The 26,170-nt window shown below is 41.0% G+C and overlaps 1 protein-coding gene across 1 annotated transcript in view; it reads right to left on the reverse strand.

Annotated features, from left to right (window-relative positions):
- Window positions 1-809: 809 nt before the first annotated feature.
- The window catches only part of doc2b (double C2-like domains, beta), a 247,321-nt gene continuing 221,960 nt past the window's right edge, over window positions 810-26,170 (reverse strand). Inside the window, exons 6-9 of the mRNA XM_049591263.1 lie at window positions 21,697-21,854; window positions 15,311-15,392; window positions 11,806-11,902; window positions 810-8,873 (exon numbers count right to left, since the gene is read on the reverse strand). Coding sequence (XP_049447220.1) covers window positions 8,740-8,873; window positions 11,806-11,902; window positions 15,311-15,392; window positions 21,697-21,854 — 471 coding nt within the window. The 3' untranslated portion in view covers window positions 810-8,739. The remainder of the gene's footprint in view (window positions 8,874-11,805; window positions 11,903-15,310; window positions 15,393-21,696; window positions 21,855-26,170) is intronic.

Raw genomic sequence — 26,170 nt, forward strand, 5'->3', positions numbered from 1 at the left:
GACAGAGGAACAGGGTTCACAGAATCATTTCATAACTCAGATAGCTCACTTTCAGCAGGTCAGATAGTAATACTCAGGTGTATGATGATGAAGAGGAGAATTGGACCGCACACAGAATGTGGAGGACAGCTCCGCCCCTTCATGCAGCTGTGGTGCCAAATGAAAGACGAGGAGGGAGTGGTGACAGCCAGATAGGTATCTCCAGTGGGGAGAGGCAAAGGAGGAAATGTGTCTCTTCATTTTGTAACTTTTTGGGAATTTTCTCAACGAATAGAACAATGACACGCATCAGACTCAGTGTGCAAGCTTTCTGTGCGTGATGATTTTTTTCTGCTGACGGATTAAAAAAAGGCATCTGATAAAAAAGGGACTCGGTGTGCAAAGGCCTTATCATGACATGTTTGGTGTGAACACAACATAAGGTTTGGCATTTAAAGGGCCGCTAATAACGATGGCCAGTGTGAAGATGTGAATGTTACTATCTAGAGCCAGTGTTTGGTTTGTCCATTCTGGGCTACTGTAGAAAATGGCAGTGCAACATGGCGGACTCTGTGGACGAGGACCCGCTCCCTATGTAGATATAAATGGTTCATTCTGAAGCAACAAAAACACAATAATTCCATATTTCCAGGTGATTATACATTAAAGAAATCGTACTTATTATTACATTTAATTCCTGTCAATATATCCGGCTTAATCCTCCACACTGAACCCTTGAATTGCTTGTTTGTCTATTTGCATGCATTTTCTTCAGTTTAAAATTATTGCAACATACTGTATATAAACTATTTATTACAATAATCCAGTGATTGGTTATTCTTTGAAAAGCATGCAAGCAATAATACAGAAATAGAAACAAGGAAAGGCACAATAACCGTCCAGTTGGCGTGGCACTAAAATATAATTAGAGACAATGCATTTATAGTCATACATTCAACAAACCAGAAGAATGCAAACAAGTGCCTGAGTGTTAAAAAGGAAACAAAACAACAAAGGAGAGATTTTAATTCACATCAAGTCACGCTTCCAGATAGTCAATACAGCAGCCAAACAGGCAATGCGATAGTGTTCAAAGGTACAAAATGTTGTCCAGAAGAAAGACTGACTTATAGCATAATCTTAGAGCATCCACAGTCGTGTAGTTTGTTTTTTTTATACAGAAAACAGTATCAAACATTAGGCAAAGTCATCTCATGACAAAACCAAGAACATACGCATGCAGTTGTGTTTTTTTTTTTTCATAATATTGAGCTTGCATACAAAGGCAGACAGATTACAAAATCAAAATCACATGTCGGTTGTATTCATTACATATTCATCAGAGAGAGAGGGATCACTGTTGTGTCAAGGATTATATTGAGATGCCAACAAGGTTTCACAGCCGGTCTGTGCATCACAAATCGATGTGGCTGAAGAGGCTGTGAACGTGAGGGCCGATGTAATGCATTAAACATTTAATTCCCTGGCTTCGAAGGTGTGATGCCATTTGTCAAAATCAAATTTTCTTCGGATTTAACAGAAGACAGTGTGAAAGCGACGTAATAGTTTTAATAACACTGCGTCAACAATGAAACTGGGGTTCGAAAGGGTCAAATGATACAACGAATGGACTTTGGGGCTGTTCGTGATTATAAATAAATGATGTGATTATAAAAACAGTCACACTGACAGGATCGACATGCTCCTAGAAACAAACATGCCCGGCCTATCACTTACAGTGACGTGAGGTAATGACAAAAAGCTGTTAGCTGAATTGCAAGCCTGACAGGAATCCTGAACGTTAACGTGAGGACTATTTGTATGCCGTATTCTGTGTTACCAGTCAGTGCACGGTGGGAATTTACAACAAGGTGGGTTTGGGTGTGGGGGGAGGGGCATGCAGAAAAGGTCATACTGCGGGATCAAACTCATAAAATCACAAATACATGGCATGCATTCCAGCCTACTGGTCCATGAGGGCAACTCAAGTTGGGGGTTTTCAGTCCTGGTAAGTTTCTAGGGCTGCACAGGGACTCGGGGTATCAAACTGTAACATAAATTATTAAAAGAAAGAAAAAACATAAATAATTCAACAGGCTAGAAAGTAAAATTTGTTATCTGACTTGAGTGACGGAGCTCCTGGTTGTTTGCTCCGGGGTTCAACCATCTCTGTTCCCAGATATGTGTGCTCCAAATACAGAGCCTGAGATTTGACATATGAACAATATCAACAACACACTACGCTGCACATTCTCAGAGGGTCTACTGTGGAATAGAAGGGGTTAAACATGTACATTCTGTTTGATACATTTATAGTGGAGCTGCTTACATTATATAAAAGAAACCCTTCAACAGATACGTAACAATATACATACACAGCTAGTATATTAAAAAATTCTGCCCTTCTCACCCTGGACCATCTCAGCACAGTCTGCATCGCACGACTGAATAATCGCAGTGAATTTAGCGACAGGCGTGTTCGCCCTTCCAGCAGCAAATGTCAGCAACAATAGGCTGTTGTAAACAATACATGCTTTTGATATTATTCTTTTTTTTCCTTTTTTTTTTTTTAAATATTTGACGTAAACTTTCTGTTTTTGAAATACGGCCCTTTTGACAAACAGCAGGTGAGTCACTTTATAATTTTGGGTACATTTCACATTTAAAAAAAAAAAAAAAAAAGGATTTTTTTTGCTTGTTACCCAATAGCTTGTCATGTAGCTAGTCATGCATCAGTGTGCTGTGCAGAATCCTAACCAATTAAATATTACATTAAATTTCCCAGGCTCAAGGTCAATTGTCCCCTGCAACGCTTGACTTCCTTTGATGTCCTTTGATACTTTGCTTATTTGACCTGGTACGTCAGCGTTTTCATTCAGAGAAGTTTCTCAGCTGTATACGTCTCTCTGTGCTGTAAACTCTTGGGGTGAGGCCTCTAAACGGAGAATACATCAAGGCAGGACATTTAAATGACAACTGTTTTTTCAGCAACCACATTTATCACCATCAGATCACTCCTATGCTATGATCGGCCAGATAAGAACGTTTTAATGGTTCAAACATGAACCCTATCGTAAGATGATTTCTGCACTCAGCTCTGTGTTGGTTTGTATGACAGATTGATAAATGAGGGCCAATGAGTGCACAAAATATCTTTATATACGATTGATCCATCCATTTTCATCCTCTTATCTGGGACTGGGTCGCAGGGGCAGTGGGCCAAGCAAAGCACCCAAGATGTCCCTCTCCACAGCAACGCTTTCCAGCCACTCCCCGAGGTGTTCCCAGGTCAGATGAGATATGTAATCCCTCCAGCGTGTTCTGGGTTTGCCCTGGGGCTTCAGTGGAACATGCCCAAAGCACCTCCAACGGGAGGTGTCCAGGCCACATTCTGATCAGATGCCCAAACCACTTCAACTGACCCCTTTTGACGCAAAGGAGCAGCGGCTCTACTCCGAGCTCCCTCCAGATGTCGGAGCTCTGGCTCTAAGGTTGAGCCCAGCCACCCCATGGAGGAAACTCACAAGTTTCTTGGCCATATTACGTCTCTCCATCTTGTAAACTCTAGGGGCAAGGCTTCCTAACAGTGAATATATTGGGACAGAACACTTAAATGACGATTGTTCTCAGCAGTAGCATTTATCATCATTCCTATGCTATGATCGGCGAGAAAAGAACGTTTCATGAATCCTACTGTAAGATGATTTCTGCAGTCAGATCTGCGTTGGCTTGTATGATAGACTGACATACGAGGGCCTTTGAGTGCACAAAATGTCTTTAAGATTTTATATTATGCTTTCCCTTAATCTGTTAAATATGGTATTTTGAAGAAAATAGTTTAAAAATATATAATAATCATCACAGGACATGAAATGTACCCTCAGTTATAGAATGACTCAGGTACATTTTCAGCCACATTACGTCTGAAAATGCTGCCAGCTAGTTTTTTGTGGAAAGTACTTTTTCTGTAAACAATAAGCAACACACACACACACACACACACACACACACACACACACACACACACACCATAGAGCTGCCCAATCATGTGGTGCTGTGGTTCGACAAGTGATTTCCAGACCAGGCTGCTCGGCCACTGAACCTCATTCTGTTGTTGATTACAGCGGGTCTCTATCAAGTGGCCTCTCCACCCTCCATACAGACTGTGTGATGTGATCGCAGTGTACAGTCAAAGCTTTCACCTCAGTGCTGAAATTATCCCCTGATCATCTGAATCATCAGGTGCATATGAGATCTACTTTTGTATTCATAACCCTCTCCAGCTCTGGAATAATCACAGATTCAATGCCGCTATTACACCATTATGCTCTTACTGCACTTGTTGGCTCCCTGTGCCTCTGCGTGAGAGAAATTCCATCTTGCCCTTGCAGTCTGAAGCCCAGCTCGGTAAAGCTTTCAGTGTAAAAATCACTTCTGACCACAGGCAGACAGCTATCTGATTGAAAACAGCGCTGTGGCCTTGTACCCATGATTCATCCCCAGTTATACTTGAATTTCTAAATGCATATCTGATGTAGCTACCCGTTGCTTTAGCACTGTAAGTAACAAGTCTGGTTGTAGTGACTGAATGGATGAAACACTTGTGGAGTCTTGACATCAGGATTACCACAAAACTAGGCAGCTCTATAGATCAGGAGTTGCACTGAAAAACCAGTGAGTAATCCGAGTAAGTGGTGCTTTGACACCTAGCATTGTCTCATAGTGATTAGCCTATAGAGAGACACAGGGCATCGGTGTTTTTAAACGTTTGTGAATACTTGCTGTAAGTAGCCTTGAGGCAACCCAGTCACCAGAAGGAAATGTGGGATTGTAAGTTTCTGGAAACCATCAATAGGTTACGTTTGTACATTTTATACATATCACACCAACATTTCTAAAGTGAAGAAGTAGATGAGCTGACATTGTCATTGGATAGTTGAGAGGGTGGTGGATAGTAACGGTGGGTACTTTTAAGAGTACCGACTGAATGATGTCGGTGCTGCTGTGCACCACTTCATGTTAAATTCATTCGGTGCCAAATGTCGGTACCAGCACATCTAGATAAGAACAGTGGGTTCAGACAAGAGGCAGAAGGGCCACATAGTGCCTTGAAACCTGGAAGCCAGCCACAGAGCACAGCAGAGCCTCAGGGCTCAACATCAGACTAGGGATGGGTATTGTTAGGATTTTAGCGAGACTACTACTTTTACAACCCGGTCTCACTCCGAAGTCGTTGAAATCCAGTGTGTGGGCAGTGACTTGCAGTGTCGGACACTGATGAAAAAAGCCGTCTCTCAACGTCGACATGATAAGTGGCTGGTCACCATTATAGTACAGTGGTGGATGGGTCCAACAAACAACGACTTTCACCCGAGAGAGCTGTGTTCGCATCCTGTAAGATTATAAAGGAAACCCTGTTCTTTTTTCCTAAACCCAACCATGTGTGTTAGTTGTTGCAGGACAAAAACGTCAGTTTGTGGTGTTGCACTGATGTAATGCATTTATTTTGAAAGAAGACAATGCATGTAACAGGCAGAACTTGACACGGTGTCCCGGAACGTCAACAACCAACGCACCCAGGGTACCTTTCACATCGTATTAGAACGTGGAAAGTCCATGACCAGACGTCCATATGTGACAAGGTCAGAGTGAGAATGTGTTGGCTTTTACGGTATACAGCAGACAGCAGATAAGGCAATAACTGTGAGTCTTTGTAAGCCACTGGTCACCGTGTTGCCACCAGGGATAGTGTGAAATGTGGTAGAATATGTGGTGGCTGTCATTTGTTTTGATGACTCGATTAGCTGTAGCTCCTGACAACATTTTGCTTTAAAGGTCTTGATTTGTTGAGGGCCTCAAAATTGTGTTGTTGTTTTTTTTTGCCTAATGCTTTGGCATCATTAACCACTGTCAGCTGTGTGACTCTGTATGTGACTGTGATTTGCTCAACCTAATGCTGTGGCATGATCACCTAATCATCATCAGCTGTGTAACAAAAGTGTGGTCCATATCAGCAGATCAGTGTACCTGTGTCTCAGTATGTTTGTTGATCTTGAAGAAGGCCCAAAAGCCAAAACGTCATCAAAATTAAAGAAATGCATAGGGAACCAGAGTGTGCAACACTGGTTTTCTACAATCATGCCACCAGGGATAGTACCAAGACGTTGGTGCCTTTCCAGCAGCCTTTAAGCCACCAAAACCAGAGTATTTTAAGCCAAAACATGATCTATACGTAGCTATAATCAAAACATAACCCAAGAACATGTTAACCACAGCACTGTTGAGAATAAAGTTTCAGTGTATCTGCTACATTATAACGTGCAAAAGTAACTTATCACTGGGTTGCAGAAATGTACAATGCCAACATTCATTTTAGCGACTGGGTTGCTTTAGGAGGCAAAGTTGATTTTTGTATCACAGAGTTTGCTCAATGGACAGAAATTTGGTAACGTGACATGCTGCCAGTTTTACAGATGAGTATAAGTTGTTAAAAAAAAAATCGTCTATGCTGAACTTATAGCTATCATCTGCAAACATCTTATAACCATTGAGAACTAGATTTAGTGTTGTTTGGTGTTGTTGGTGCGATTATGATACTCTGTCCTCTCCAACAAACTGCTCCGCAGCTCACTGGGAAGAGGACTGAAGACCTCAGTATACTTCAAACGTAATTACTGGCGTACCAGTATCTGAGACCTCGATGGTGGAAAAGCTCTCAGACAGTCTTACATATGAACGCCTGCAGACAGAGGGGAGGGAGGCCATTCTGCTGAGGCAGTGGGATGTCCACACAGAAGACTCCATCAAAAAAGTTCAGGGTCATCTTAAAACTTATTAAAATATGCAGAAGTTGTAACTTCAATCAAGCGCAAAGCCAGAATGGACACACCGTATTTCTGCTGTTTGCCTTGTGATTGACGTGACATCCTTTTTTGTGATGTTCTAAGCCACTGTGCAGTGTTTCCATGTTTATTAAGCCTTTAAATTCATGGATATATACCTTGGAACTGAACCTCGTGAATTTCATTATCTCACCAACACCTAAAAAACCCCACCACCACCACCACCACCACCACAGCATATTGAAATACTGTTCTCAGTCTGAAAGCCAGAGGCAGCATTTGAACTTTCTCTCTCAAGCTGTCTTTGCTCTCTTTTTTTTATTCTTCTCACAACCGTTTTTTAAAACTTTTTGTTTCTATTATCATGTACAACACAACTATTGCCCTCTAGCAGAGACAGTTTGGAAGTGTTCGCTGTGGGATGCAGCCAGGAGCAGAGGCGGACTCCAGCGTGGTGTAACGAGAATATGTTTTAAGATTAATGCTGTTTACGCCAAATTCCCACCCATCTTGTGTAATTTAAAAATAGTATCATCAGACAGTTTTTGCCTCTTTTTAGGTGGCAGGAGTGAGAATTAGTCAATATTTGGTCTGTTATGGTTCAGAATGATGAAGACAGTTGGAGAACAATTAAATACAAAATAGGATGTAGGCTCCACAGGAAGATTTTCTTTCCTTGGCAACTATCATGCTTTTCCCAAATTTCCCTTGTCATTCTTTTGTCTCAAAAGGCTTGAAAAATATTGCATATAGCTGCTGTAAATGGGGAAAAATTCCATCGAGGGAGCATGCCCCCAGGCTGAGCCCCAGTGTTAACAACATATGGCTCCGCCCCTGGCCAGGGGAAAGCGATGATGGCAGGCTTTTCGCATTGGGGTCAAGTATGTTTTCTAATGTGACATCACTATGGTTAATGTTTGGTTTGGTTTAGGCACAAAAACCTCGGGAATGTCGATGGTATGCTTATACTATACTATTCTTTCTCAGACTTTGAACTCAAACCATTGTGCTGCCCCGCCCAAAATAATTAAATTAATATGGTAAACATGCGGGAGACGAGTCCACTAATGGGCCTAAATGATGACTATTGGTCGACTCAGAAAATTCTCAGTCAGGGGCAGCCCTAGTTTCTTGGAGGACAGTCTCAGTCAGACTCCATAATGTACGATCTGGTTTGTGTGAAGCATACTGAGGCCTTAACTTGTACAGTAGGAGTCACACTAAAGGATAAATGCTCCATGTTTCTCTACAAACTACTTGAAGTTGGCCCGTTGTCTTTGAGCCATTCACATGGGCGATGAACAACAGGACTTTCACTACCTAACAGCTTTACTATCATATTAAAGTGCAACATCTTCAGATATCGAAATGAGAACTATTCCACTCAGCATTCCTGCAGACTCCGACAGTATGAAAATGTTGCTACATCCTTTGTTAGATTCTCCGCTCTTTCACCACCAAGATGACTGTATGACGGATTTGTTTGTGCTGTTTCAGGGACTGTTGAATCATTGGTAAATTTTTGAATTGCTGTGAAAGATCTCATCAAAAGTAAAGCATTTGCTCCTTTTTATCTACTCTGATCAAACAGGAAATCAGAATAATGAAGCCTAAAAATCAACACTACCATCCACGTGATTCATTTTGTGGATTTGATTTCTCTTAAAAGAAAAATAACTGAGCAGCCATGCAACCCCCTGTTGTACATGTGAACACAAATGCAAGGATATTTTTAACTGAGCCCTGTTGAGAGGAAATATATTCCCAAAGAGGTGTCACAGGTCGCTGTGGCCAACATGAGGAAAATCCAGAGAAGAAGAGCTGGGAGGAGGCGTAAGGACAGTGAAGGCAGGAGTCCTATCTGGTGCAGCCAGGGGAGGGACGGGGGCCAACAGGTTGGACGACAGGATGTGGGTCTTCAGTCATTTAATGATCCGGGTAATTCATTGGTCAACGTGTGCCAGCGCTCAATTTTCTTGTCCTTGTTTTTAAGGCAGTCAAACCAGTGTTTGAGCCTCTCTCCGTTTGCATTGATACCTAGAGATACACCACCTGAAAGAAGGCACAGGGAGAGTATCAGTCATTGACTAATGTGACAAAACAGTCTCACACACTCAAGGTCCATTTAGTAGCTGTTCTGATGTCTTCGCTGTGTTGCCTAGGGCAACCATCGTGTTTTAAAGTGGTCATTAGTTGACACAATGAAATGTTGCAGAGTCCAGTTCTTGGTAATATTTTCAGTTTTCAGGTTCTTTGAGGGCAGAGCACCTCAGGATGTGCCGGCCTCTGGAGTAAATTCTGTGGATACATCATCACAAACACAATTAGGCCTCGTCCACATGGACACGGGTCTTTGTAAACATAGCTGTTTTTTTTTTTGTTTTTTGTTTTTTTTTTAAATTATGCCTTTCTATCTTTCATGCACACGCAAACTGTGTTTTAGATCAGTGGTTCCCAACTGGTGGGTCACGGTCCAAAAGTGGGTCTCGGCCCATTCTGAAATGTTAGGTAAAACTGAGGTTTTAGCTTGAGATGTCAGTGGCCAAAAACATGTTTTGTGATGTCACAGTGACCTTGACCTTCGACCATAAAATTAAAATCATTCCATTCTTGAGTCCAAGTGGATGTTTGTGTCAGGTTTGAGAAAACTCCCTCAAGGTCTGCGTGAGATGTCATGTTCACAAAATGAGATGGACGCAAGGCCACAGTGACCTTTGCCTCTGACCACCAATTCTAATCGGTTCATCTGTGACTCAAAATGGATGTTAGGGGTGTAATGATCTGTCAACCTGGATCGATACATCAATTAAGTGATTAACGATCCAGTGTCATTGATGCAGAGTGGAAACATCGATCCTTATCGTTGTCTTTAGGCGAGCAAAAAACAATAGTTTTGTCTATGAACTTTGACAGTTATTACTGAGCTGAATGTGATACTTTTGTTAATTGATGTTGTTTTTAATTCATGTTTTGTGGCTGTTGCCAGATATTCATCAAGTTTTATGAAAAAGATCATGGTTTGGGTTAAAATGAAAACATTTTTTCCTGGCAGAATGCCCCAAATGTTGACTTATTCCATGTGCTGTGTAATGTGTGTTAGTGGAATCAGTTTAAAGTAAACTTTACTTTACAGTTAGTAACATTATTTTTGTGTTGTTTTTATCTTTTATGGCCAAAAGCAGAAAAGAAAGGGGTGGCAGTTTCTTCGGTAACAGATTGAATTAAATAGGCAGATAATATCATCTCATAATAATTGCAATCCCCTAATTTGTATCGAATCAAAATTGTACTGTGGCAGACTTTGTATTATTGATAAATAACATATATCGGTGTCCAAAGAATTGATATCAGTAGATATCATATCGCGATGAATTTGGTGATTTACACCCCAAGTGGATGTCTGTACCAAATTTAAAGAAATTCTTCAAGATGTTCTTGACATATCATGTTCACAAGAGTGAGACGGATGCAAGGTCATGGTGACCTTGACCTTTGACCACCAAAAATGAATCTGTTAATTGTTGAGTCCAAGTGGACATTTGTGCCAAATTTGAAGAAATTCAGAGTCAAGGCTTCCTTGAGGTATCGCGTTCACAATAATGGGACAGACAAAGGGATGGACGTATGGATGGGCAACCCGAAAAGATAATGCTATTGCCAGTGCAAAGGTATAAAATCAATGGAGACTAATACAGAAGTAAACCCTCTCAATCATCACTTCTGACCTTGTAGAAGTGTGTGGTGGTGTATTGTTCTGCAGAGACTCTGACCTCTGCCTGAATTTTTTCATTGCCTGTGTTTGGGACGGTTGTGGTTGTGTACCCCCACAGCACTCAGGTGAGGTCGGAGCTTTATAAAAATGTAGCGACCGGGTGCCAGACTGTAAGCAGCAGGCATATCAGATTAACAAAATGAGACAGACGCAAGGTCAGAGTGACCCTGACCTTTAACCACCAAATTCTAATCAGTTCATCCTTGACTCAAAGTGGATGTTTGTGCCAAATTTGAAGAAATTCGTGTTATTGAGAGATTAAATTCACAATGAGATGGATGCAAGGTTATTGTGACCTTTGACCACTGAACATTGACCACCAAAATTTAAGCAGTTTATTACTGAGTCCAAGTAGACATTGGTGCCAAATTTGAAGAAATTCCTTCAAGGCTTCCTTAAGATATTGTGTTTACAAGACTGGAACAGACGTACAGATGGATGTGCGGATGGACAATCCAAAAACATAATGCCTTTGGCCACGGCCATTGCCGGTGATGGGGCATAAAAACAATGTATAGACTCATACAGAAGTAATCCCTTTCAATCATCACTTCTGAGCATGTAGAGTGTGTGGCGGTGTATTTTTCTGCAGACACTCTGCCCTCTGCTTGTATTTTCTTACTGTCTGTGTTCATGACATTTGTGGGCGTGTACCCCCATAGCGCTCAGGTGAGGTCAGAGCTTTATAAAAAGGTAGCGAACAGGTGCAGACTGTAAGCAGCAGGCATCCAAGAGACATTGTGCCAAGCAAATACAATTATAGTGAGGTGAAAAACAAAACGAGTGAATCTGGGGTTGGCTTTTACCTACGCTTTTGTAGGCGAGTGTGTTTACAAACATCAACCTACAATCCTGCATAGTATACCTTTAAGACTGTGGCAAAGAAAATCAGCTGCTGGTATTAAATTTTCTCCCAAAATGTATTTATCATCTAGATTTTAAATGAGAAAAGCTTTTTATCACTGCTGAGTGCTTAAAATGACACGACTACACGATGGCAGACCAGCCAGTTCCCAGCATGGCTCAGTGCTTGTTTGTTTCTCAGCCTCCAGCCTTTGAGAGGAGCCGGACAGATGGCAGACTCAGCTGGACAGAGGGCCAGTGGTGGTGCTGCTGCTGATGCTGATGAATAACAGCCAAGCCATTTTATCCCATCCCACGTTGTCGTCATCTGTGAATAAAGCCGAGCTGGCGCCGTTCACCTGTGCTTACCTATGAAATCGTTGGACTTTCCGATGTCATAGTCCCACACGGTTACCTCCAAGGTCTTTTTGGTGAGGTCTGCATATTTTATGTCGTAACAGAACTCCTACAGAAAATGACAGAAAACAAGAGTTTATCTCTCCAGTATGATCACATACAATTAAATATCACATCACATAGTATAAATATGGGTTTAAAAGGCCCTGGACAATTCTCCTGCATGGTGTTGGGTTTGTTTATTATCATTACAAACTTAGTGAAATTGATTCACTTTATTCCAAGTGCCTCATTGAGTTTTAATTTCTTTTGTTAGTGACTAAGATAGTTGTGTTTTCTCAATCTCAGGGAGTCATTCACCACAGACAGACACTTATATAAACTCATTCAATATACTACAAGGGCAAGAAGTATCTGGACTGAAGCACCGAGGAATTAAATTTAAAATACATATTAGAGCACTTTACCAGAACGACAGTATAATCAATAAAGTCCACCGTCCACTAAATGAAACAACCATTTTCTAATATCAATTTGCAGAATGCAACGCAGGAGAATTCATCCTGCATTTCAATCTGTAGTTCAATCAGGTTCGCTGCTCCACCTTAATGAAATCAATGCCTTGATATGGAGGGAGACCCCATTGCTTGTCTCTGACAGAAAGGCCAAGAGGTGATGGACGGATATGGCCACAAAAAATGTCAGAGGAAATGTCAAGCCGCTGGCCTGTGGGAGTGTTTGGCCAGGGCCGTCCGCTCGTATACAGGCGGGTGCTTCAGAGCCAAGCTGCCCTGTGCCATGATGCACTGAAGGGCCTTGAAAACATGTTTGGCTTCCTTCTGCAAAACATGGCCGTGTCCTCAGGGAGTTCAGCAATGCATTTTGGATTTCAATAGCATTGACAATCAGCCGTTCTGGTTACAAAATAGGTGGTGACTGTGAGACTTAGCTGATGAAAATAAGAATGGGTGAAAGCAACGTTACAGCACAGCTCTGAAATTACAGTCAAATTATCACAAGGTCACCATTACAGACCTGCCATAATTGAATTTTGTTAGTCACTTGAGGGTCTGGGGAACAAGCTGTAAACATACTGCCAACACTGGCATCTATTCTCTATGGGAATCCGTATAAAGAATAAAGAATATTTGGAGTTATGTTTTTGGCTACAAATGTAAGTCCAATATTCAGTTTCCTTTTAGCTCTGTTTTGTTCTCCACTGACTCACCAGAGAAATATCTGTCTTTTTAGGTGCTAAATGCTCCACTATGTTCACCAGATAGTTATGAACTGTGTCTGTCTGCTGTTTGGTGCTGAGCAGGTCAGTGGGTTTTTATTGGCTTTTCTCCGCTGCCATGTGATACATGGCTGATCAGACCAAAACAGTGAGTTCAAAGATGCCAAAATGAGATGAGATCTGCACAGTTGGTAATATTGCTCTGTGGAACGACATCTTTACATTATGTGTCTTTTATCGCATCTTAAAAACTGGGGTGAGCAGTTTAATTCTGCTGCCATTGGGTAAAACTCCCATATTAAACTGGGCATATTGTAATTCAGGTGGCCGAAAAGAAAATTAGAATTCTGCGCCTCCTCTTGGCTCAGTTTTCAGGCTTTAGAAAATCTAGCCCCTGACAGGAGACTTTTGCCAATTGCAGGTCATTTCAGAGAGGGGGCATTCCTATTGGCTGTTCTGCAGATGCAGATATGTGTGCATGTCCCTTCGGTGAAATCCAGATTCAGTGACAAAGATTCCTGCAGAGAAAGTTGCTATTCCAGTATAGGCAACAACTGCTGACAAAGCAACCCCTTAAAAGGAAGACGAACAGAAGTCTGACAATAAACGAAACGTGTCAGTATCTTCGAAGTGTTTCAAAAATGGAGAGAAAATGTTGCTAATAGTTTAGCCGTCTGCTAACTGGCGCTAAAGGCTCACAGCTTCGGCTTCAAATTCATGTTAATGTCGCTAACGTTAGCTAGAGCCTTGGATAACGGTGTGTCCTCCGCCTCACTTCCCACCACTGCAGACCACCTTGAGCAGCAGCTCCAGAGACCAACTGTTGCAACTTGAATGCAGCTAGGGTTGCAACAGTATGATATTTTCGCAGTACGATAACTATCTCAGAATATATTGCAGTTTCAAGGTATCACGGTATTACAGAATTGATATTGTTATCAATCAGAATGACCCGTGAAGGAGTGAAATTAGAAGGGTTATTTTTGGTTTAACAAACCTTTTATTACCATAATTGAAACTTGAAATTTTTTGGTTTATAGAAGTTTGTGTAAAAATTCTCCCCTTTGAAAATAACTATAATCGAGTTTTTTTCAATATAATAGGTAAGCAAATGTACATGGTATGATAACCCTCAACTTTTGTATTACAGTATAACTTTAAACCAGTATATTGCTGCAACGTTAGCCGACGCCAACCCAAACCCCAGCTACGGCAGACTACACAGCACCAACTCAGCGCCAGATCGGCAAACTTTGTGTTGCTGTGGTTACACAGATTAGACCCGGTGCTGCCACTGGCAACCAGTGGCTGTGATACTCAGCTTGGGGGGTTGGGGGTTGGGTTGCACTGGACAAAACTGAGCCACTAGTCTCTGTCTCTGGAGCTGCTGCCTTCTCTAAAACCAGGGAAGAAGTCTACAGTGGCGGGGAGCGAGACAAAGGGACCGTGGGGTGGCTAGCAGCTAATTCTTGTCTCATTTGTGGAGCAACAAGGGGTTGAGCGAATGCGCCACGGGCAACTCTACAATGAAAAAAGATTAAATAAATTAATGTGTGGGTGGGAGGGGCCTAGGATAGAGAATGGAGAGATGCAGGAGGAGGGTGTGTTTCTTTTTGGCTTTTTCAGATTTCTGCCTACCCCAGCTGTAACACAAAGATATGGATTTGTGCAGCTTTAAAGCCCCTGAACATTTATTTTCAATGGTTTTTCTGTATAAGATTAATATTCATCCTTAATAAAAAACAATCAAAGTAACTGTTATTATTCAGTTATAGTTTAACAGACACAAAAACCCACAACCTGTTTTGGTTCAAATGCCTTTAAAGAAATCATGGAGTTAACAACAGTGGAGCGCAAGTTTCATTCTGACATTGTGTAAAACATTTTTCAAGAATGCTGCATCGACATCTGATGAGACATCAAACAGAGATTTGAGACGAGTTAGATGAAGTATCAGTGCTGCTGCCTGAGCTTTACGTCTTCGGCTGACTTCTGTGACATATTCTACCTCTGTCCACAGACAGCTTCAGTTCTGCTGCTCGCTCAAAAAGTCATCTTGTGATGAATTTAGAAAAATGTGCCTCGTTTTCGATCTGACAGCCGTGCCCTCTCAGAATGGCTCTTGTAGGTCTCGAGGTTACGGAGGTTGCTTGGCACATAAAAACAGCAGATACAGTAAACACTCAACTTTGGGTTAAAAAGAAAAATAGGAGGTAATTAATATATAAATACAGCGAAATTGGAGCTGCACAGTTTTAGCCCAGTATGGTAGGATTATACCTCGTTGAACTCTGGATTGAGCGTCTTCTTTTTCACAGCAGTCTTGTGCTTTGACTTTTTGTTCTCGTCAGGCTTCAGGTACCTGTAGGAGAGCAGAGGGAGGGAAGACTTAATACCTCAAAGCTTTTTACCGCGGCTTAGTCTTGTGGATGGCACAGTGGGGAGAGAAAATACTACAAATCCCTGCAGACTCATTCATTAATGATGCTGATGTGTTATTTGAAACCCTCATCAACTATGTAAATCCTCATATACAATGTAAAGGCATCATTCAGCTGTTATTGTGTTCTGTCCTCCAGAGGGTGCTGTGGCACTGCCCTTCATCCAACCACACAGCTGCATTACACTACACACACTGCATTACATTACTACATTATCTGACTTTAACAGACTCCACCTGTGTTTTTATTAAAGACATCTTTTCCAGCTGGTGATATCTAGATGCTGTTGTGTCATCACCTCTCAAGATTGATGTCCAATACATGGTTAGTTTCCCAACAGTATTCCATCTTAGTGTCCTTCTGACGAGATTGCAGGGGTGAAGACACAGCGCCTCTTAACAATAACACATCTCCAAAGTGAGTCGATACTCCTGCAGCAGAGGACCATTATGCAGTTTCTTTAAAGCATAAATCTCAAGTCTTGTCAATACGAGGTTTTATGAGTTTGTTCTGGTTTTATAATCTTTGCTTTTTGTGTTCCTTTAGGACTGAGATAAACTGACTGTTTAAGCTACACTCAGTTACCAGTTTATTAGGTACACCTACCTAAAATGAATGCAGTCTGATGCAACAGTCATCAAAGTCATAATGTTCTGTTGTTATTCAACCTCTGTTAGTGAGGTTTTGGTTTAATTAAAGGCATAGTTCAGACTTTTTGATTTGGGGTTGTGTGAGGTTTTTATCCATAGTCAGTGTATGACGTATAGTTTATGTCAGTAGAAACGCCCCCAGGTTGGAGAAGCAGGCTGGAGTACCGACATGGAGGCTAAATGATGCTGGATGGGGTCAGCAGCAGAACGTATTAGCCACCTAAAGAAAGTCGCACCGAAAAAAAAAGAATCCATAACAGTCTAAGTGTACGTTATATTAATAGTATTTTCACTGCTTTAACTTTCAGTCAGACAGCCTATTTCGACAGGGAAGCAGTTAACAGCTTCAGTTCCCCATCCACCCATGCTCTCTCAAAGCCACCAGACTCCACTGACAAAAATTGTAATTTTGGCTTGCTGAATGTGGGAGCTGCTGCCACGATCCGTTTTTTTTTTTTTTTTTGTTTTAAATTAATTTCTTTTTTATTGTGTGTCTTTGACATTTAAAAGGGTTAGTTTGGTTTAACCAAAGTTACACAATAACACAAATAAACTAGCTGATTGAGGCAGCAGTAAAAAAGCAGCTCCCATGTTCAGGGATGTTAAATCACTGTTTTTCTCAATGGAGTTCGACTTTAAAGAGTGGTATAAGGGCGTCAGTTCCTCATCGAAAATCGCTGTCTGGCAGTAAGCTAGAGCAGTGGAGATATTTTGAATGCAGCTTAAACTAATATGGATTTTTTTTTCTTTTTTTAGAATCATTTTTATTGGTTTTCATATTTACAAGTATCCACGATACATACATAAAACATAGAAACAAAATACAAATAGACACTTAAGACAAAGACTCTTTTTTTATAGTTGCAAAAATACATTTTGCTGCTGTCTCTGTCCACAGCATGGTTGGATAAAGAGAACTAGATACAGCGTTGGAGGTAGGACCCCGTTCATTCCAACACTTTCTCACTCCGACCTTGTCACATATTGACGTTTGGTCATGGATTTTCCATGTCTAGATATGACATGCAAGGTACCCTGGGTGTGTTGGTTGTTGATGTTCTGGGATGCCGTGTCAGTTACATGCATTGTCTGATTTTAAATTACACTTCTGTTTTCACAGGAAATTAACGTTTACATACAGTCTCTTTCAAAATAAATGCACTACGTCAGTACAACACAGTGAACTGACTTTTCTGTCCTTCAACCACAAACATACATGATTGGGTTTAGGCAACAAAAGCATGTGGTAGAGTTTAGGAAAAAAGAACAGCGTTTGGCTAAACAATCTTAGGACAAGCCTCGGCCTCCTTGGTAAATGTTGGTGCTTGTTGGACCCATCCACCACCCCTCCCGCCTGCTCTACTTGGACTTCCACCACCTTAACTTTCCTTGTTGTCTCTCCACATTTCCCCCTGATGCCGCCAGGTGCTAAACAATAACAGCAACCGACTGCGTATCAAAGTTACGTTAAAGGATTGCTTTTTTTGGTCGGTGTCTGACGCTAGAAGTCACTGACCAAGTGCTGGTTTTTGACTAGTCAGAGAGATTAAAGCTTCATTAAAGCTCGCCTTTTGTAACAAATCCACCTGCCTAGTGTTCTGCATTTGGGTCCTTTTCTGACCTCATTCTGGACACATTGTACATTTCTACAAACCAAGAATATGTTCCATTTGCACATTTTATATGAATCATCAACATTCCCAAAGTGACATAGCACATGAGCTGACTTTGTCATGTAAAGGTTGAGGGGATGGTGAGTGGCACGTCACCCGGGCGATACGCCTGCCAAGCTGCAGATCATAGTTGAAAACCAACAAAGAACAAAAACAGTTGCAATATAGTGAGTCATTGCTGTGTTTCAAGCGGCTTTTTAGGCACCGAACATGGGTGTGTTGTGGTGATGCATTGCTGTTTTTTTTAGTGGGGATAGTGCCTAGAACATTTGTTTATTTACCAAGACATTGCTGCGTTTTCTGCCAGAATAGTGTCATGAAAAGCGGTAAGGTATCCTTGGTTTATAAAAACATATAATGCCAACATTTTCTCTGGTGTCTGGGTTGGTTGAGGTGTTGCTGGTGTTCCCAAAAGGTGTAACACTGCGATCACTAATCAGTTTCAGTTTGCATTTTCTGCAGTCTATGACTCAGTGGTAAACACAGATCATTAGTGCTGCTGTTTGGATGCAGGCATATGTGTCTATGAATGTGTGTTTGTGTTCAGGTTGGACCTTTGCTCCTGTTCTGCCTTCATAAATGATGCAAAAGGCAGGTTGTAACCCTGCGCAGTGGATGCTGTGTATTACCTCTGTGTCCATTTGGCAGAGAACACTTTTAGGGCAATGATGCTCATTCTGACGGAGGTATATTTCAATCCAGTAAGCAATTACAGTAGCTCGTCACATCTCTCTTTTCCTTTTACGTGCTTACTGGACCCACACAGACTTCAATTTCCCGAGGTAACACAAAGACTTAAAGGGAGGGTAAGTGGGTTATTGCTCACAAACTTACCCCAGGGAATGGGGGCTGAAATTGTTGTTGATGAGGATATTGCAGGGAATCTAATTTATGTCATGTAACAGGACCGCTGACCCCCCAGGCAACACAAGCTAACAGCGAATGTTAGAATGCAAACAATGCTGTTGTACCAAACAATGGATTTAAATGTTATTTCATTGTTTAAATTGCTGCAATTTTGCTTCTTTCGTTCAGCAGCTGTGCAATGACATCAAATACTTGCTCTCAAGAAATGTCTTTACCTTTTGAGTGTGATGAAATGCACCTCAGTCATTGACTAAAGAGCCATTAAGGAGGATGTAGTGTGTCATTTCTCACGCTGTACTCTATCACCTTGCCACCCGCATTCTACATTCATACTGCACATGCATTTTAAGCATATTATCAACACAATACAGCAAACCATTTACAGTTCAGGTGACAGCTGTGACTCGATGCCTCAGATAGGTGAAAGAGGAGAGAAATCATGCAGTCATGTCTATCTGACAGAGTATACATTTCCTTCATTCCCTCTCACATGAGCTTGTGAGTAAATCTATTATCTGCCCGCGTGTCCTTCAAGCTCCAGGGAGATTTTCTCAACCTCAAACCGCTGGAAAATTGTTGCCAGCCCCTCTCCTCCGATACGAGTCGCGCCTTTGTTCCCGAGGTGTGCACAGCAGAGTCGGAAATTAATTGCACTTTCATTGCTCAGCCAGATGAAAGACTTGGGAAATGTTCAGGTGTGATAAATAGGACTCTCCTTCAAATTGCAGCCCTGCGGATGGCCTCTTGTGCTGTGTTTCTTTCATGCAACTGATAATCACAGGTAGTCTGCCTCTTTCTCTGCTAAAACATCAGCACTGCTGGCTAATCCATTTCAGCACTTCTACACCGCATTGTACACCCACTTAAAATAGCATTATAATGACGAGCATCTGGTGTTTTGTGGAGAGTTGTTTGTCGAGAGGAATGGGAGTAGTCGATCGACAGGTGACTTTACATCTGGTTAGCTTATGTTTTTATGTTATGTCTGCTCTTTAAATGTACAAATCTTTGTCTTATAGTATGTTAAGTCAGATTTTTGGTAGCCCTAAAGACAGTGATGACAGCTTGTCTGATATCTTGACATCTAAAAGCCAATTTTCCATGAAATGTGGTATCGATATTGAAGAAGCCTGGAGGTCGGTTCTTAATGGTGCTGGTGACCTCCTGACTTTTCCCTCCAGTGCAAACAAAAGGTCAGATTTTATCCATTACCCACACTTTAGTTACTTACAAAAAAATCTATGGAATTGGTTTTGGATTCTGCAAACTTACATAATTTGGAAAGTACAATGGCACAAAACCATGAAAACAAGATCCATGTTGTAATAAAACCGGATTTATCCTTTAAACCCACTTCCACGCTGCAAGGACTTTCAGAGGCTGTATGTATGAAACCAGAAGACTTAAGAATTAAGAAATCAATCAGTATAAACTAGGTCCTGCTAGTTTGTTGGGAAGGGGGCTAAATAACGCTCCAAAGTTAGACTAAATTTTGGCAAGGAAAAACAACGTGGCCACTTTCAAAGGGGTCTCTTGACCTCACATCTCAAGATATCTAAAGCCCCATTTCCACCAAGCAGTATACTTCAGTTCAGTTCAGTACGCTTTTTTTTTTTTCCCGTTTCCACCTTGAAAAGTTGTGGATGGTACCAATGGAACCGTTTCGTACCATCCCCATGTGTTGGGGTACCTACCACACAGATCTGGTACTAAAAGGTGGAGCTGTGAACACTGCAGTCCACCAGCTTTTAAGGTGGAATGTTAATTTGTAATGTTACTCAGTTGACGACGTGAATCAATCAGCACACCTTAAATGTCACTGTAACAACTTTGACTATTACTTTAGTGTTTATATGACAGACACCTTTAGTAATGAATGGATCTTCAAGCGTTTAGATACATTAATTTCAAGCAGGTTATGTGAACTGGATATATTTTCATCCTCACTTGGAGGAAAAAAAAAAGCGTCACGGAGCATCGTTCCTGTGGGTTATGGCAACACTAAACCCCTGAGCTTGCCTGAGAAGGACTAAATGCACAAACCTACTGTTTTAAAATATCTAGACTCTCACTGCAGCCTGTTCTATTTTGTTCTGAAAATGTCGGCGTGCAGCCTCGTTCTGTGGACGATAAACAAGGTGCAGACTTCCATCTGTGCCACCGCTGATGAGGAAATACAGTGAGTGATGGTGACAACAAGGCCACCCACATGAATATTAAGATATTGAATATTGAATTTATAATAATATCATATATTTTGAATCTTTTTTGCATACTGGGGTCCCTAAAGATTGTAATTGCATAAATTGGGTATGACTGGAAAGCTGAGACTCTTGTGGATTCAATGAGCCCAGTTTTATTATTGTGTGATTATGTGAGTCCCAACAGCAGCCATTTCATTGTAGATGGACTATTGAGGACTACAGACATCACTGTATATAATGACCTATTGTGACCTCTAGGATAATCACAGCCTCAGGACATTTTACAGTCACAAACTAGAGACTTCAGGCATCTTCAAATGTCAAGAGTTTTTAAAATCAAATCACGGCATGGATTTTTCTGTGACATTCCTTTAGGTCTTGGTGTCTTAATGTGCTGTTTAAGAGGGATTTTTGACCAGTTTTATGAATTACAAAGCGGGAAACAATCCTTAAGTTCAGCACCAAAACTGTGGAACAAATGGTGTCATCCAAAAATTGCTACAACAACTTATTAAACATAATTGAGCATGGGAACGGCTGTCATATACTTCCATTAGGATGTTCTCAGTCCCTATACAATATAAACTTTCAAAGTTTGAATAGGCTCGTAACCAAAAGACAATGTTTGTTAAATATTTATGACTAAAAAAACTGGACACACAGTAGTGAGCTGCATCTTAAATTAATCTTCAGGTTCCAAGCTTTCCTAAAGATCCCCTGTCCACCCCAAAAAAAGACTAAAATGGGTCTATGGAATAGCACAGAGGAGGTTAAGGTTATATCAGATATGTGGCATATTAGCATCCTCCAGTTTGTGTTCTATATACTGACGTTTTGACGTAGGGGTCAGAGAAGCCGTTGGCGTCCATGGCGGCGAGGTGAGCACAGCGTATGATGCCCACTACCAGGCAAGACTTCTGGGTGTTGTACTTGAGAGAAATCATGATGCGTCCTCGTTCCTCCAGGGATTTGTCTTCTGTCTTGTTGACCTGCAGCAGTAGAAAAAATTACAAGATTTAGACGTAATAACCAGCAGTGCTCACAACATCAACCATATGAAGGTGTGAATGCTACAAAAACATAATTTGCAACTGATGTTTCTCATTTCTGGCATTGTCATCATCATCATCGTCATTTGATTAAACCAAAGTTTTAATTTCCAAAATGCTGCAAATCCATGCAGACAGCAGTATAAGTTTCTGTAAATGTTCTCACTTGTGGATTTCAGTCATATTTTTGTCCTGTTTAGCATTTTGTAAAATGAATTCAATAATATAAAAAGTCTTCAGCAGTGTCTTGATGGTTGTGTGTCCTGAAAATCAGCCAAACACTGATTGGCTGATTGATGTCACCTCCGCTGCAGAAGGTGAGCTAATAGCCTCATCAAAATTAATTTGCCATGCTATTTAGAGACAAGATAAACATCTGAACAGACACATGACCCATGTGTCTGATTTCATTCCCAACACAGCACTGAGCCCATGAGAGCCAAACTTTAACATCCTGCCAAATAAATCCGAACATTCACGTCTGTTTGGATGAGTTGATCTTAAAGGAGATGTGGCCAAGGCTCGATTTATAACACAACTAAACACTAAAATAATTTGTTTTAAAAAATAGAGGATTCTTGTAACATTTCAAGTTATTCATACTTTTTTTTTTAAAATAAGTAGTAACTGAGAGAAAGCGCAGATCTATGTCAGGCGGCTGTTGGTGGCCTTTCTTCATATTAAGTGCCAGGTGTCCTCCTGCATCTGCTGTTGATGTTCCAGGACACCACTACCAAGGCTGGGACGTCAACAAAATCCTATGGTTAGGTTTAGGCAACAAAAGCACGTGGGAACCAACACCCTGACATCAACAAAAGTATGTGGTTAGGTTTAGAAAAAAACATCATGGTTTGGCTTTACATTCATACAGGTATTGAACACCAGGCTCCAGGTAAAAGTCCAAGGTCTGTTGGACCCATCCACCACCCCTCCTGCCCACACTTTAGGGACTTTATGTCCTTACAACCTGACGCTGCCTGTCCACGTATCATACTACTGCAACAGGTGCCGTCTAGCAGACCGGTGGCATATCAATACACCAGCAAAGGTTACGTCAGGTCGCGTGACATAGTGATGCCCATGGCCGCATATCACACCACCTGTGAAAGGTAGCTTTTGACACCAAAATCACAGAAAAGCGGCAGTATTTGACGACTTTTGAAATAGAACAGGCTAAAATATCAGGTGAAATGACCAAATCAACAAAATCTGCAAGTCTATAAAATCGGGCAGAAAACGCTCTGCTTTTCATTCATCCATTCATTCTGGAGCCTATCCCAGCTGACACTGGGTGAGAGGCAGGGTACACCCTGGACAGGTCACCAGACTATCACAGGGCTGACACATAGAGACAGACAACCATTCACACTCACATTCACACCTATGGACAATTTAGAGTCACCAGTTAACCTGCATGTCGCTGTCCTCTGCTTTTTAATCGCTCCAACAAAACCAGGTTGCAGCCGGACCACGGAGAGCTGCTCATTCATCTTGTAACATGCCTAACTTTAGTGAATCATAACATCTGCAGATTCTTTGGTTCAAAATGAGACCAAACTTTTCTATGAATTTGAGTTTTTGAGCCACGATGAAGACCAAAATGTGTCCCGTAACAGACGGCAACACTTGTTGTTTCGCCGAGGCCAATTTCCAGAAAAAATGCAGCCCCTACCTGCTGGTTAAGAGGAATGAAAACTCAGCAGTAAGTGACGGTATAAAACAGTCAGTTAAACAGGCTGTAGAACAATTATAAATCACTGCAACCATGAGATACAAAATGTAAGGCTGATTGGTCCAGTAGTTTGCAAGATCAGCTATGGAAAGACTGATGTATTTTCTCTCACACATACACTCAAACACACGGCCAAATGCACAGTCATACATAATTTCCACTCATTAAGCTTGCAGTTCTACCCCCACCCTGCCCGAAACCAACCATCAAATCAACAATCAATCAATCAAGTGGAGTCAGTTATTATTCAGTGGTTGGCACTCTGATCCCCCCCCCCCCCCGTCCCTTCAGTGCTCCATGGGGCTTTTAAGCTCCCCAGAGAGAAAAATATATGCTTGATGTATGACTTCTTACAGAAAAGCAGCCCAGGCCCCTAAAGAGCTATTGAGCTTTGTTTTTTTCACTGCTATGCCCAATGATTTAGAAATGCAATTTACCAGCGACACTCGCGCAGCTGCTGATTGGGTGCATGCGCCGGGCTTTCCCCTTACATCAGCATTTATTTAAACCGCATATACATTATAAGACTATTCATATCAGTAGAGCAAATGCACAGAGGCTTAAGAGCTTCAAGCTTATCGAGAGCTACTTGAAAGTGCATGGACCAGTGGAAATGTGGGCACTGTGGGACTGTGATTTCTTTCATTTTGGTTTGTGTCATTTCAAATTGATATTCACTGAGTTTTTTCAGTCTCATTCTGCCTCCCTGTCTCCTTTATGACAAATTACTTCACACTGAGATATAAAGTTAAAGACACATATAGAGAAAGTTGTTCCAATAACTTTTCACTGTTTTTCTTTAGTCAGCACAGTGATGCAGTGGTTAGCATTGTCGCCACACGGCAAGAGAGGTCCTGGTTCAAGCCCAGGGTGGGGGGTTTGAATACTTCTGTGTGGAGTTTGTATGTTCTCCTTGTGTCAATGTGGGTTTTCTCCAGGTACTCCAGCTTCCTCTCACAGTCCAAAGACATGCAGGGTAATTGGTGACTCTAAATTGTCTGTAGGTGTGAATGTGAGTGTGAATGGTTGTCTGTCTCTATGTGTCAGCCCTGTGATAGTCCTGTGACCTGTCCAGGGTGAACCCCACCTCTTACCCAATGTCACCTGGGATAAGCTGGATTTTACTGCATGACCTGTGTGGGAGTCTATATTAAAATTAAAACTGAGGATTTAATATAGTTTTGCTTTGGGCTGCACCTGTCTTTTCTTATTTTTTTGACTGATCTAATGATAGGGTAATTGACTAATCAAAAAAATGAACAACTAATATATCAATTATACTAATTTAATTTTTTTGTTTTGTTTTGTTTTTACTTTATCCTACTATTAAATGGAGAAACCTCTGTCCCTCCCTCTGTCCGTCCCAGTCCGTCCGTCATCATAAATACAGTGTGCATTGTTTGTCTTACATTAATATTTATTACACAGTGCATTTACAGTGCTCTGATTTTGCATTTCCTCTAATATACTGTTTTTGATTTCTTATTCCTCTATACATAACACATCCCCGGGTATGGACTAGTATAGACTTTATTTTGATATTACCGTTCAGAAGAAAAAAGAACAGGGTTAAAACTGACGTCTCCCACCCGAAGCCTCCCTCCCCTCCCTTCAAAGGTCAATATATATAAACGTACATTAAAATAGCAGGTTTAAGTCATCTGTTTTCACAGTCTCGCAAAGACTAGTCAATATTCTGTACATATTAATACAAACAGATAAACCAATATACAGAACAAAACAACCAAGAAAAGGAAAAAAAAAAGTTCAAAATTGATTTTTTTTTTCCCCTCAATTAATATAACAATTAATTTCCCCCAAAATAAGTGTCAAGAACTTGTCTCATTAATATTTAGATAATTTAATTCAATAATAATAATAATAATAATAATAATAATAATTATAATTATAATAATAATAATAGGTCCAGTATTCTTCCTATCAGACATCAAATTGCTGAGACACATACATTAATCTAATCACTGTATATCGTAGCAGCCCTTTCCCTGAACTGGAGAATCAGTTTTTTAACTTACTTAAGAACTTGACTTAAAACCTGAAATGATTATGACATGGATTTATTTCATCACTGGGATAGTATGCAGGTGAGATAATTACTGGCAGATGCATTTTTGCATCAGTGTGAAGCACGGACAATAACTGAAACGATTTACAGACTGTGACAGCGGTCTGTAAAGTTAGTTTAAGCCATTTTTTTCACTCGTACATAGCCATTAAAGTAAAAAGAAAATATAAAATGGACAAATAATAACGTTAGATGACGCTTCGTGTAACGTTAGCAGCAGTGCAGAAATTTCAAGTGACTAATAACAGAAACAGTTTCTGCGTATTGATAATAATCCTAATATGTGATTCTTCTGAGGGGACAAACATTAAACAGAATAATTCCATCTTGATAAAGTGCTCAGGGATGCTTTCACTTTAAGTGTCCGTGTACAGCAGTGTGTACTCCTGTGATGAGCCATTTTGGTTGCAGCCATAAAATGGAAAAATAATGGATGTA

The sequence above is a fragment of the Epinephelus fuscoguttatus genome, linkage group LG12 (genome assembly GCF_011397635.1).
Source record: "Epinephelus fuscoguttatus linkage group LG12, E.fuscoguttatus.final_Chr_v1".
Taxonomy (NCBI): domain Eukaryota; kingdom Metazoa; phylum Chordata; class Actinopteri; order Perciformes; family Serranidae; genus Epinephelus; species Epinephelus fuscoguttatus.